This window comes from Emydura macquarii, unplaced genomic scaffold (genome assembly GCF_026122565.2).
Source record: "Emydura macquarii macquarii isolate MOO-44397 ecotype Brisbane River unplaced genomic scaffold, CSIRO-AGI_Emac_v2 contig_2676, whole genome shotgun sequence".
Lineage (NCBI taxonomy): Eukaryota > Metazoa > Chordata > Testudines > Chelidae > Emydura > Emydura macquarii.
In genome coordinates, this window is record NW_027132813.1 from 22,480,031 (window position 1) to 22,494,304 (window position 14,274).

Below are 14,274 nucleotides of genomic sequence, written 5' to 3' on the forward strand. Positions count from 1 at the left end.
TACTTTGTGACGTGATCCTCCTCCTGTAGAAAGTGCTTCCCTAGATACATCATAATACTATATTTTAATTATATGGCATGTGTCTACTTTAATTTGAGGCATCTGCTTTATATTAAAAACAAAAGCTCCTAAAAAATAGTAGGATGGGCCTTTTAATACTACTTAATCCTGCTCTGATTTTGTTTAATACATCCAAATGAGAAGGTGGGGGACAGATATTAGCAATTATCTTGCCCCACACCCAATAATAAAAGGATTAATAAAATAGATTTTGATGGGGTTCAGAATGTAACTTATGTAATAAATCTGAGACTTCAGCTTGTAGCTCAAGATCATGATTTAATTTACAAACAACTTTCACTATATGAACAGAATATCTTTTATTAGTTTTTTTTCCTTTCTTTTCTTAGCAGGATCACATTAGTTAGAGATGGAAGGAACCTCCTGCATTGAGTCCATCTCTCTTACACCTGCAGAATACATAGTATATTGCCTTGACAAAGGATATATCCCATATTAAACTGACACCACCCTTATTTTTATTTATGCATGTATGTCTTATGACATACATATAATATTTCAGACCGATTTTGTTATGTATTTATTATTTTTAAGGCACAAAAGAAAAAGGACATTTCCCAGGTATAAACATTCCACCACATCCAACCCCATAGGAAATGCTTGAGAAAAGAGATGACGCTTGCACTGTCAGATAAAGGCCAGTGTTCAGAATCATAGAAGATTAGGGTTGGAAGGGACCTCAGGAGGTCATCCAGTCCAACCCCCTGATTCTTTTGGAGCAGTGGGGAAAATGAATTCCAGAGTCAAGTGCCTTTCACTGATAGCTTGTCTCTACTGAGAATATTTGGACCATTGTGGCTATATCGTGCAAAGTCCCCAGCTGCACCTTTGCAATATGGGGGTTTCACCAATGCAACTAATCCTTGTTTGACATTGGCTACATTAGTACAAATATCCGCAGTGTAAATGGGCCCAGTGAATAACCTGCCTCAAATGTTGAATCTGCTGCCTCTGCACGCAAACACTTTTGCTGACTTCGGCTGCCACAGTGGCAAGTGGGGAGTGGGAGTGGGGGGAGTCTGATGTACCCAGGGCCAAAGCTGAGTAGGGCATTATAGATTAAAGTATATACTTCGATTTGCACTCAGTCACTATTTTAGTGAAAATATCTGTCCACACACACACCATCTCAATTTTTAGAACTGGTCACAGGCCTTACTTATCACATTTTACATTTAAAAAAAAAACAAAAAAAACCTTCTTTTTACCTTTCACTTTAAGATTTTCAACACCTTTTGTAAAGAGAGACCCAATTTGCAAAATTTGCATCAGATTTTGAAACTGGATACAGCACGGTCTGAGCATTTGCTCATCTCTAATTTGCAGGGCCTTCTCACAGATTAGGCCCTGAGCCTTCAGTTGATTGCATGGAGGGGCACTACTACACCCATAAGCAATCAGTTGAAGGCTTGGCAGCGTTACTGATGATGAACAGCAGTTATTTCCTGTTCAGACAAACAAATCAATATAAATATATTTTCCAGGTTCCTTTACCTCTGAAATATATTGAAATTTGTCATACATTATTGGCAGCTTGAAAAGGCACTGATTATAACCTCTAGGCTATCGAGTCATTGGCCCAATTAATATTTAATTATTCAATTAAAGTGGAACAACTTCAACAACAGAGATTGAGGGAATCCTACATCAGAATATCCCAAATTCCAGTAGCTAGGGCACTCACCAGAGAGATGGGTAGATCCAATCCCTCTCCCCCTTCTCATGAGGAGGGGGACTTGAGCCAGGAGTCTCCCACATTCCAGCTTAGTATTTTATCCACTGGGCTAAAGGTTTTAAGGAACAGCCACTTCTTCTCCTCCCTGTTTTGTGTGAACTCAGTTGAGGGGCCCAATCCACTTGATGACCTCTGAGCTCATGACTTAGGTGGCCAAATGCCTGTCTTCCACCAGTTCATGGATTATAAGCAGAGATAGACACCTCCCTAAAGATTGAATTTAGGCGCTGAACTCCATGAGAGGGGCAGGGCTTTTCAGACACACTCTCGCTAGCTAGCCTTGCGGATCACATTCTAAGATACCTGTCTCTCCCCATTCATTGTACAGGGACACAGGCATTTAACTCACGGTTTGTGGCTTACAGTGTTGTTACTGTGATTTTCTAATAGCCTAAAAGTTCAATACAGAAACATTCAGCGTTGCAACACCTAAGTCCCTTTATGGAGCTGGGCCTTTGTCTCTCTGTGTTTTAGTTTCCCAGCCATAAAATGGGGCTATTAGTATTTCCCTGCCTCACAGGGCTGTTGTGAGGATAGTTGCATTAAAGACTGGGAGGTGCTCAGATACTATGGTGATGGGGATCATAAAATAGGGCTTGTCTACAATTGAAATGCTACAATGACACAGCTGCACCGCTGTAGTACTTCAGCACAGGCACTATCTATGCCAATGGGTGGAGTTCTCTTGTCAGCGTAGTTTATCCACCTCCCAAAAGGCAGTAGCTAGACTGATGCAAGAATTCTTCTGTCGACCTAGTGCTGTCTACACTGGGAGTTAAATTGTCTTAACTACGTTGCTCAAGAGTATGGATTTTTGATGTAGTTAAGCTGACTTAATTTTCTAATGTAATCCAGGCCATAGGTAGATTGTCTTCATTCACATAGTTTGGACATCACCGTTCTGATTCAGCACATAGTGAAGTTGCATTGACTTCAATCAGGGTCTAAATCAGCTGTTAAACTCAGATGTCAATAAGCATGTATCCCACCCATACAATTCTGTCTCTATAATACAGTGTATTTCATTATCATTATTATACAATCCCCTCCCTCAAAGGCTACCTTTTTGAAGTTGTATAAGGTGTGAGTTTGGTGAACACAACCTTCCCTGCTCCTTGGACGCATTAACTTAGGCGAAAGCCTTTAGGATGGACTGTTCTTTATCTTGCTGATGAACTTAAATCCCAGAAATCCCTTAATCTCTAAAACCAGTTCTACGCTGGGATAATATATCGTGTGAGAAAAGGATGAAGTCATGTTTCACATCATGTTAGTGACATGTTAGCTGACAGGTTTGCTAACAAGATGTACTTTCCCAGTTCAGACATGGTCTGAGCAGTCTTCCTGTACATGAAACCCAGTTTCTATATCAAAGGCACATTAGTAGAGATTTAAAAGAACTTAAGGAAAATGTTCTTCAGACAAGCACAGTTGTCTTAAATACCAAAATCTCAAAATGTATGCAACATTTTAAAACTATATTTCAATTATACAAAATGTAATATACACTAGCATATAGTATAAGGTAGATGAGAGTTTACAATGCAATAATAGCTTAAGAGTTAAATTAGTTCCCTCCTCCTGCCCCCATGTGATCTAAGGACTTATTACTTTAGACTGAGAGAGAATTCTGCCATTTAGCCTATTACAGGAAATCTCAGATAACCCACCTTAGCTATTTAAGCTTGTAATACTGAAATATTACAAAGTACCTATCTTTAAAGAAATGTTATTTTAAAAACTTTTTGAACTATGTGAGAAAAGTAATTTGCAAAAACTGGATGCTGGGTGGGTTAGAATTACTCTCTTTGTACCAGATGGATTCACAGTGTTTAATTTGCCCATAAAACTAGAAATCAGATAAAACACATGGCATATAAACAGAGCTGTGAAGACATACAATGGCAATGAACTTCACATTGTTAAGACTCAGATCAAAATTGGGCACATCATGATTTTAATTTAAAGTAACCCTCCTTTATTGGATTCTTCATTTAGAAATTATATTAGAAAGCTTAAATCTGTGCCAATTTATGCTTTAGTGCATTCATTATTTTCTTTTTTCATTCATTTAATATATTTTTAAAACTTTCTAAGGTCTTTTAAATGGATGACCCCAGAATCATTCATGCAATGAGGCTGCTATTGAAACAAGTGATACTTATCATTGTCTCTTTGTATCTTACATAAAGAACTACAGAACTTTACAGAGATTTTAAATATAAAATACTGAAGAGAACACAATGGCTGCAGAAGCCAACAGCAAAGATAGTTATCTGCTCGTCAAACATGTAAGGGGGACAAGACTGGCTGGTTTCGTAACTTGTGCTGTTTTAGGAGGTGAAAATATTTATATGAAAAATACAAACGGAGTGTTGTGTTAATGGTTAAAGCAAGGACCTGACTTGGAGTCAGGATTCCTGAGTGTTATTCTCACCTCTGTCTTTGTCTTGCTGGCATGATCCAGGGCAAGAAACTTAAAATGTAAGCTCTTTGGGGCAGGGTCTTTCTGTTTGTTCTGTGTTTGTACATTGCCCATTGTACATTACAATGGGGTCCTGGCCCATGACTGGGGCTTCTAGGTACTAGGATAATAATAGTACTACTAATAATAATATTAATAACCTCTCTTTAATTTCTTCATTTGTAAAATGACTATTTACCTACCTCACCAGGATGCTGTGAAATTTAATTAAAGTCCACCAAGAGCGCTAAGATAGTTGGATGAAAGTAGAATTGTTAATGTCCGATAAATAAAGCAACTACCACCACCTGGGATAATGGTGAATTTATTAATACAATAATAATATTTTTCTGGTCTTTGAAATGGAGATACTTTTTGAATTCAGGATATCAAAGCAACTTATGGCAAAAGTCTCCTCTCTTGCCTGCAGTGTATTTTTATTCCATATTCTGCAATGGAAATTCTATATGGAATGTAAATGCCGATTATGCAAGAGATCGGTGTGTCAGATAAGAGCTCTGGAGTGCAGCTCAGTGAGGAGAATTTTGCCCTCAATCTCCTTCTGGTAAATAATAAATAATTTTGATTCTCAATCCTTTCCAAATGACAAATAACCTCTTATTCACAGTGCTTACATGTTGCATTGTATCAGTCACAGAATTCCAAGACGCTCATCCAAAAATAGGCAGTCAGAACATATATTCTTGCAAGAAAATAATATGTATTATTAATGAAAGAAAAATGTTATCAATTTCCCTGAACCTCAGATGAGATTATAGCCCATGACACTGTAAAATATACTGTATAGACCAATAATGCTCAGCTAAAACCAATTATCCTGAAGTAATCACACAAAGCAAGAAAAAGAAACAAAAAAGAATTTGCTAGTAAATATCCATTACCCCCCACAACTTCCCCCAAAAAGTTTCTTGTACTGCAGATAGGTTTCTTAATAAATAAAATCCTACTCAACATTATAATTGCAGAAAGTCAGGTAATATTATTTCATGTAGTGCTATGTTTTGCTAAGGGAAAATATTTAAAGGATCAAATGTCTTTTCCTACAGAGCTAAACACACAAGAAAAATGAAAAACAGGATTTTCTTATATTTTTATTGAAAACAGAAACTAACATTAGCAGTGGTGTTTTGAACATATAGTCATCTTCAGAAATTGATCTATAAAGCAAAGTGCTATGTTCAAATGTGTTTAACTTTAAGCACACATGCAGTCTTAATTCCACTAAAATCAATGGGACTACCCACATGATTAAAATTAGGCACTTGCTGAATCTGGGCCTAACCGATTAAATGTCTGAGCTGAGATTTTCAGTGCAGTATAGTGGAACTCCTTAATGAAAAAGGTGTGTCTAAACCCACTGTCTTGAAAAATGTCAATCATGGTACCTGGTGCAGAATGGGAAACACTGTCTAGTGCTTAAAGCACAAGTTGAGGACTCCTGGGTTCTAGTGCCACTTCTGCTGCTGATTGATTAGTCTTTCTGAACTCTCCTTTTTTGTCTCTAAAACAGATGTAATAACCACTATCCCACAGGGTTGTTGTAATAATGAAAGATGCTACAGTGGAATTGTGAGTTACTGTGCTACAGCAGTAGTATTTCAGGATGAATCAAAAATAACATTTTATTCCAATTTTAGCCAACTTGTTGAGTCATCTTCCCCTTATTTTGTTGCCAGGCTCAGAAAAAATGTCCACTGTCATGTGGATAATGTTTTGGATCTAGCTTTAAATCATGTTTTAATCATCTAGGTCCAGAAGGACAGTTTTTTCTGAAAAATAAGTGGATGATCATTGGTAAAAAGCAAACTTAGAATCTATATATGTGAGGTGAAAAATAGGAGAAACAGGATTTGTCTCCTGGCCAACACAGAATAAATTATTCAGTGTACTTGTAGAAGGCTTTCCCAGCTCCATGGGATGGGTATATATTGGTAAATTCAAGGTAATCTTCTTTTTAATGAATCTCCATTTAGTAGGAAAAAATCTGAGAAAAATATCTGAACTTCGATAACTTATACAAACTGAACAAAACATTTCCATCTTTTGAGGTTCACTTATTGTTCGTGACAAATGGAAATGTGTCTGATTATCAGTTAGGCTAGGCTGGAACAAGAAGATTGAGATTTGAGCTCACAAAACTCAAGAACATGCTTTGTGCTTGAGGGGTATGCACCTGTAGAAAGTTAAACTGTAGGAAATGATTAAACACCAGCAAAGAACAGAAGGCCTGATTCTCCTCTCTCTTACACACTGGTGCAAATTGAGAGTAGCTCCATAGAAGTAAATGGAATTCACCTAATAGGAGCAGAGAATCTGACCTTGTGCTTGTGAATAAATGGAGTGAGGGGGAGGGACAGGAGTGAGTGTTAATCTTTTATATAAATAAAAGCAAATTACATTTTTAATGAATGTGTTTGTACTCTTTCATCAAACTGTTCAATTAAGAGCAAAAGGCAGTGCTTTCTACCACATTTTAAATTGCCAGAGTTAAATGAGAACAGCTTGTTTTCCTCCCCTCTTTAGCAAGATTTAGCAAATTATCAAATATTTAATTTTATTTCACTTCCTTTTAAATTAATTTGTATACCCTGAACAGCATTGTAACTGACATTGCAGAAACAGAAACTCCCATACTGAAATCTGTTAATGAAGCCTGGCTAAATAATCAGATCACTTTCCTGGCAAGGTAAGAGGATCACAGAAGCTACAGGTAAACAGAAATGCAAAATGGAGAAATAGTTGAAAAGAATTAATATTAGAACTAAAGAGGGTGAGTTTTCAAGAACTAAAGTAATGGTCCAAACATAAATTCCAAAAAACTCTTAAACTTATAATACTTTGCACCTCAATAGTGCCTTTTGATGATCTCAAAACACTTACAAGTATTAGTGAATTAAGCCATTTTGAGGGGAAACAGGCATAAAAGATTTGGTGACTTGATCAAGGTCATGAATGAAATCTGTGTCAAAGCTAGAACTATATTATTATTAATAATATTGTTTGTTATTTATTACTTATGTTACAGTGGTACCTAAAAGTGCCATTATTCTAGGCACTGTATAAACACATGATAGTTCATGCCCCAAACAGTTTACAATCTAAGTAGACAAGGCAGACGCAGGGTAACAGAAATGTGAATTGACTTGCTGCAGGTCACCCAGCAGGCCAGTGACAGATCTGGGAATAGAGCCCAGCTCTCTTGAATATTAGTCTGTGCCTTAAACACAGGACCAAGATCCTTCCTCTCCACAAAGAAGTGTTACAATGAAATTGTTACTTTGTCTTTAATAGCTAAAGCTGAGAATCAGAGAATAAAACTACCTGAGCAATGCATAAGCAGGTGTAATGGTGACCTGTTTTCTGAAAATACAATATAAAGCTAGTAAGAAATGTTGGCAGTATCATTTCCAAAGTAACAAGAATGACTGTTGTTCACAGAGAATAGTTTGTCTCCATAAATATTGATGTAAAATCTGAAAATAACTATCCAGGAAGGAGGGGATGAGTGGTAGAAGCTTCTGTAGTATTGGAAAAGAGTCATCTCATACATTTAAAGCAAACTCTTAAAGTATTTAAATGATGTCCAGGCCTTACAGCAGCATCTCTAGACATCGACGCTTGAATCTCATAAATTGTATGCCGTACAAATTGTCATCTGTGCTAGGCTCTCAGTGTAACCAACAAGGTCCTCTTGGAACTGCTGTCTAATAGCCTGATACTTAGCAACACACTCGCTCCTTGCTTTTAGAGCATTTCAAAAAGCAGTTGATTTAAAAAAGAGTGTTTAAGGTTCATCGCAGACTTGACACCCTTTGTGCCCTCTGAGCCATTTCCTCCCAGTTACTCTTACTTTTTTGGGTTATGTGCAAAACTTAGCTGAAAAACCTTACTGTAATGTAACAAGTAGATGACACACACCAGGCCAAACAGATTTTTAAAGAAGTAAAATGTATCATTCACTTTCTTGCTTTCCAAATGAGGATTGCATGCGTGATGTGGGTCCTTCAGTATCTCTATGCTATGCAGAGACGAAGTGGTATCTTGCGCATCCATACTGTACGCTCCTCCAGCTTATAACTGTATGTTATTTTAGTTTCTGCTCATAGATCCTCTCTCTGGAATTCAGATAAAATAGCTTTTCCACATGCAGTGATCTCCTACCTCGTCCTTTACTTAATGGCATAGGGACTATCCATGAATTATGCCTGGATTAATTAATTGGATTTTTTCTAAAACGTACATTATAGCTAAAAGAGAAGTTATGGGCACAATGCAGGAATTACTGGGTGAGGTTCTATGGCCTGTTTTACACAGGAAGTCAGATTAGATGACTATAATGGGCCCTTCTGGCCTTAAAATCTATGAATTTGAAAGCGGCCACTTAGGAACTGTCACTGAAGAGTTAAAGATTCTTTAATTCACTGGTAGTAGAGGGCACTTAGCACCTCACAGGATTGGGCCTTTAAGGCCTGATCCAAAGTCCATTGACATAAAATGAAAAGATTATGGGCCAGCTAAGGTAAATTACAAGGCTGCACCTATAATTCTGACTAAGGCCTCCACTGAATATATTATGTATCTCAGGAAATAACAAAACCCTCTAGAAGTTGATGCTTAGCACTTCACAGAACAGGCTGTAATTAAGCCTGAGAACCAAGGGTATGTCTATGTAGCAATTAAACACCTGCAACTGTCCAGGTCAGTTGACCCAGGCTCCAGGACTGTAAAATTGCTCTGTAGATGGTCGGGGTCAGGGTAATTTCACAGCCCTGCAGCCAGAGCCCATGTCAGTTGACCCGGACCAACTGCAGGTGTATAATTGCCATGCAGATATACTCCAAGAGCCATTTTGTCAGTGAATGTGCTTCTGCTATTGGCTCAAAGACCCCTCCTAGAGTGTTCACTACTCAGTCTGAGCTATGGAGCACCTGCACCTTCATGAATTCTTTTTTTTTTTTTTTTTTTTGATGGGGGGAGGGAGTGGAGTTATTCTTTTAGATTAACAGCTGGGAATGGCACACAATGTTGGAACGAAAGTAACTTTATTTTATTTTCATGTTTTGAGTGGGTCAGGGCATTGGGTGTATATTATGGACATGCATTTTTATGGACTTGATGTTTATTTATGTTTTGTTTTGTATGACACCTATAACAAACTGCCCAGGTGCTCATACTTAGACATAAAGGGTGAAATCCTGGTTGTACTGAAGTCAATGGCTAAACTCCAATTGACTTCAACGGGGCCAGGATTTCATCCTGTTTGTAGAACTGGTATTTCTTCAGCTTGTCGCCTTGTGTGGCACATATCTGCTCATCCATGTCAGAGAATCTGATTCCAATTTGTAGTATAGGTAGGACTTCCACCATGTTTCAAAATTAGACCAAAGCCTTATGCATGTGATTATTCCTAGTAAAGTTATTGAATTCCCAAAAAACATTCCCAAGAAATGAGTTTATTGGAATGATTCACTCACTTAACCTTAAGCGTGTGCTGAAGTGATATGCTGGCCAGGTGCCACTGAATATATAAAATTGCAGAGAGAAGTTAGGTCTCATGCTTACAGAGGCGTATATTTTTTCTTGTTGCATGTCCTTATCTCCTAGCAGGGTGACGGGTGTTTTATCCTTTTCAACAGAAGAATGTGCTGTCACCAATTCAGTTACTATAAAGACAAGCAAAATTTAATCTTTACTCCTCAATTGACAAGACATTTAACATAAAAGAGCACACAGTGGGCTTCATATACCAATCTTCTATTGAATGTTTGGTTCATTTCCATACATACCTTTGGTCTCTAGTGGACTAGAAATACAATTCTTTTTAATTAGAATTTCTAATGAAGTCTTTAACTTATCGCACGTCAAACACTACTATAATAATCAAAGGGAAAAGCAGAGGAAATGGCAAATACTCTTTCTTAACAACTGTAAAGGATCTTATCACCATTAAAGATGTTAAATCCATTCACTCACCCCAACTATCACCAGCAAATAAAAGCCATATGCTTCTTTTTAAAAAAAATCCTTGATAGAGGCACATGAAATTGAACTTTAAAGGTGACTCTTTCATTACTTCACTCCATTGTGTGTGTGTGTGGGGGGGAGCGGGAGGTGGGGGGGGAGAGTGGAGTTGAAATGTTGTAAGTGGAGGACGGACTGTCTGTCTTATCTCTGAATGTTATATCTTATGTCAGCAAGTGCCACAACCTTAACATTGTTGATAACGTGCTTATAAATGCAGGCGGGTTATGAAGTTTGATGGATGAATCTCTAAAGGTTTGACTGTATTTCCATTTCAAATTCTTCAGAGCTTTTGGCCATCAGTAAAATGACCATCCAAATGTTCATTTGCTTAATCAAACCTGTTGTGGTTTCTATTCTTCTCATCTTTTTTAAGGAAACACAACTCCTACATAAAAATAAAAAATAGCTCTGGATGTGTTTACACAACCTTAATTAACTAGAAATGCTGGGCCAGCTCTGCAGCTAGTGTCAATTGGCATAATTCCATTAAGGACATTTACTTCAATGGAGCTATGTTGATTTACACTAACAAAGGATCTAGCCCACAATTACAATGTCTTGCTTGACATGTAGCCACCCTGATTCTGCTTTTCCTTACACTTATTTTACACTGGTGTAAGTGAGATCAGAATCAGGCCTTTGGACTTGATTGTTTTTGTTTTTTTCATTGACTAATGATATTTTAATATAATTACATTTTATGTCAGTTGCAACTCTATAACATTGGAATATATTGATTGATCTGCTTATTGAATCGGGTGAATTGTTTGCTTGTGAATGAAATATATAACATAGGATTAGAATTAAGGTACATACTCTATTACTAGAAGGTTGTGTTGGATTTTAATCAAATTTTACAAGAGTGAATGTTATAATGCATTGTCTACTGGGATCTTTTCGACAATTTGTAAGGTTGCCATATTAAAATTTTAAAATGGCAAATTATAATCTGATTTCTGAACTTTTGAGACAGAGCCAGCAGAATCTAGATGAGCACTAACAATGTTAGTCCTTTATGTTTAAGCTTGAAAATAAAAATAGTAAATAGTGGCTTGATTCTGCAAGCACTTAGAGCAATAATCCTTACTTAAGTCAATGTGACTTCTTTTGTGAATAACAACTTCTCAAAGGAGAAAAAGATTATAAATTCAGGCTCTATCTTTATGCTAGGAGTGGACACTTTTTGAGGGAGACAATTTATATTTCACAGCCTTACTATTCAATATTCAGAATTCAGTATTCACTTCCTTCTCAGTCAATCAGAAATTTCTTTAGCCTTAAAATAACATGGCCTTATCATATGACAGCACTTTATTAACTTAGTGAAGCTCATATATTTCCAGGATGATGTAAAAATAGCAGGTTTAATTTTTTTTGCCTTTGTGTTTCCTGGTCTTTGAGCTATACAGATGTTTAGCCTAATACTCAATAATGCTGTATCCTAACCTGCTGTTATAGGGCATGAGAGTGGAAAGCCACGTAGTGTATTGTGGCATATGTTGTTTTGATGTAGTTACGATAACTTAATGTTTGTGCATACATTTTAAATAAAATAATCAAATAGTTTTACCTGTAAGACATACACTTATTTCTAAGCCGTATTGCATATAGCAATAATACTATAATAATACAATAATAGTATTGCTTTGGTACCTCCTCTTTATTGTTGGCTGCTTGTTTTATCTTGGTCACTATGTTCCTCTTTATAAATGGACGTAACCAAGGTCCATTAACCATTGTGGCAAGCTAAATGTAAATTCTGTGTTTAGATTCTCTAGCACTCTGGTTCAAATTTTGCAGCAAATTCTGATAAATCTGTAAAAATGGACAGTTTTATTGAATTCAATATGAAAATGAATAAAGTCAGTACAATAGCCCGTTATTTATTTTGAGATTTAATTCAATTAATTTTATGTTGTCCCCACATTTTCAGTATGCCACAGATTGTCATATTTAGGTTTCAGAGTTAACAGTCCATTAAGATGAATGTGGACATCTGAACCTTCCTCTGAACAATTGTTTCAGGCTTTCTGCAGACTCAGGCATACATCACTGTATTACTTTACACTCACCTTTTCAAGTATTCTTTGCAATTAGAACTAGAGCACTAGAAATGTAGGGGAAGGTCCTCAACTGCTGTAAATGGGCACAACTCCACTGAAATCAGCATTTCCAAAAGCTCCATTTACATCAGCTCAAATCTGGCCCATACTAAAAACTAATGAAAGCTGAAATTCTGGCATATAATTCTTCAGTAAGTGGTGAATTCCATGGCAAATTCAGCTGTTGTGGAAACCTGGAATATACAGGACCTTGTATGTAATACTTTACAGAATATTATCTGTTCCTTAGTTGAGCACATTCTAATATGTCATCTCTTTATTTGATGCTCTCCCACTTGTTGATAGACATAGCTTCACTGTTATTGATTTATAGTAATACAGTGACAATCAAAGCAAAAGGAAAGTTGGAAATCAGCATTTTATCATCAGAATGAATATTCTCTTCATTGCAACATTTTTAGATGACAGTAAAAACCACAAGGCCATCTTTAGTGAACGTGTTTGATTTATAATCTGCAAATCTGAAGTGAATTTAGTGTTTGTGAAAGGTGCAGATTAACTACCCTGGAGACTGAAGTCCTCTGTATCTACAGAACAGATACAGTGCAAATAATGCCGGTGCAGATTGCTGCAAACCAACCTGTCCAGCATGGCCCATCACTTTTTTGGGGGTCCATGTCTTTGGTGGCGAGGCAGTTCTTACTCTATGCCTTTATTCCTGTGCTGAAATCACAAACAGGGATGCCAGTGTGTGCCAATTCTGGCGCAGGGTGCTGGGGTATTTTTATGTGAACACTTAACTGACACCACACACTTACTTTTCAGTGTCCACTTAAAAGTCATTGGTTGGCAATAATTTTGAGTCACCAATCAATGGACTGAATTCATTCAGGTTACCGAAAAGTCTCCATATCACATGAACCAGTGGGTCCCCAGTAATGGAATATTTGTTTTTTATTTTTGATAACAGGCAGCTGAGCAGAGTTTTAGGGCAGAGATTTACCTCTCTCTCTCTCTCTCTCTCTCTCTTCCTTCCATGCAGAAAAATTCGTAAACAATGCACCCGGTCACAGTTAAAAAGAGCTTCCAGAACACCTTGTGCTCCAATCATTGTGAAGACAAAATCCTTTGTGAACCACAAGCTGGTATGGATGGAACCAGCACGCATCATGCACTGAATATATAGCAGCAACACAATCACATCAGAGTAATAGTTTTTAATTGCAAATGCAGATGTGAAAGGGTTTTCTGAGTCTCAAAGTATATAAAAACAAATACGACAGGGCAAGATTGCAGCTGACTCCTCTGTTCTGGGACTTGACACAACTGCAGCCATTGCAAATCCCCCAGTGTGCAAGGAGTGCGCTCGTCTGTCTCAATGGGGCATGCAGATAACCCCATCCTTCTCTCCACATCAGTCATCAGAGTTGGCTTGTCGCTGAGTGGGAATACACTCTACATGTTACGGGGGTAGTTGCAGCATGCTTCCCCTACACTTGCCTATGCCTCCTTGAGCTCCTGGTGCAAAGCTACACCAACTGCAACATGGACCACTGTTTTTAAAGCACAGTTTAGCCCATATGGCCACATTTTCAAAATTGGCTATTGACATTGGGTGTCTGGACTTTTCAGTGTCCAACTTGAGGCACTTTGGCCCTGATTTTCAGAAGTGTTGCGTATCCATAACTCCAACTGAGGGCAAATAAAGGTGTGGTGTTCAGCACTTCTGAAATGTAGGCCAAAAGGCTCTGAAATTGGGCACTCGCTTTTCAAAATCTTGGGCTGAGTAAGCTTTGGTGTGATCCAGAAAGCTATTATTAATGTGAATGGGCCTCCACTGGACTAGTTGCATGTGTAGGGGCTACTCCCATTATTTATTTATAGAT

At 37.5% G+C, this 14,274-nt stretch overlaps 1 protein-coding gene across 1 annotated transcript in view; it reads left to right on the plus strand.

Moving 5' to 3' along the window:
* Window positions 1-13,566, plus strand: part of MTA3 (metastasis associated 1 family member 3) — a 208,757-nt gene extending 195,191 nt beyond the window's left edge. Inside the window, exon 19 of the mRNA XM_067565049.1 lies at window positions 13,431-13,566. Within this exon, the coding sequence (XP_067421150.1) occupies window positions 13,431-13,566 (136 nt within the window). The remainder of the gene's footprint in view (window positions 1-13,430) is intronic.
* The last annotated feature ends 708 nt before the right edge of the window (window positions 13,567-14,274 follow it).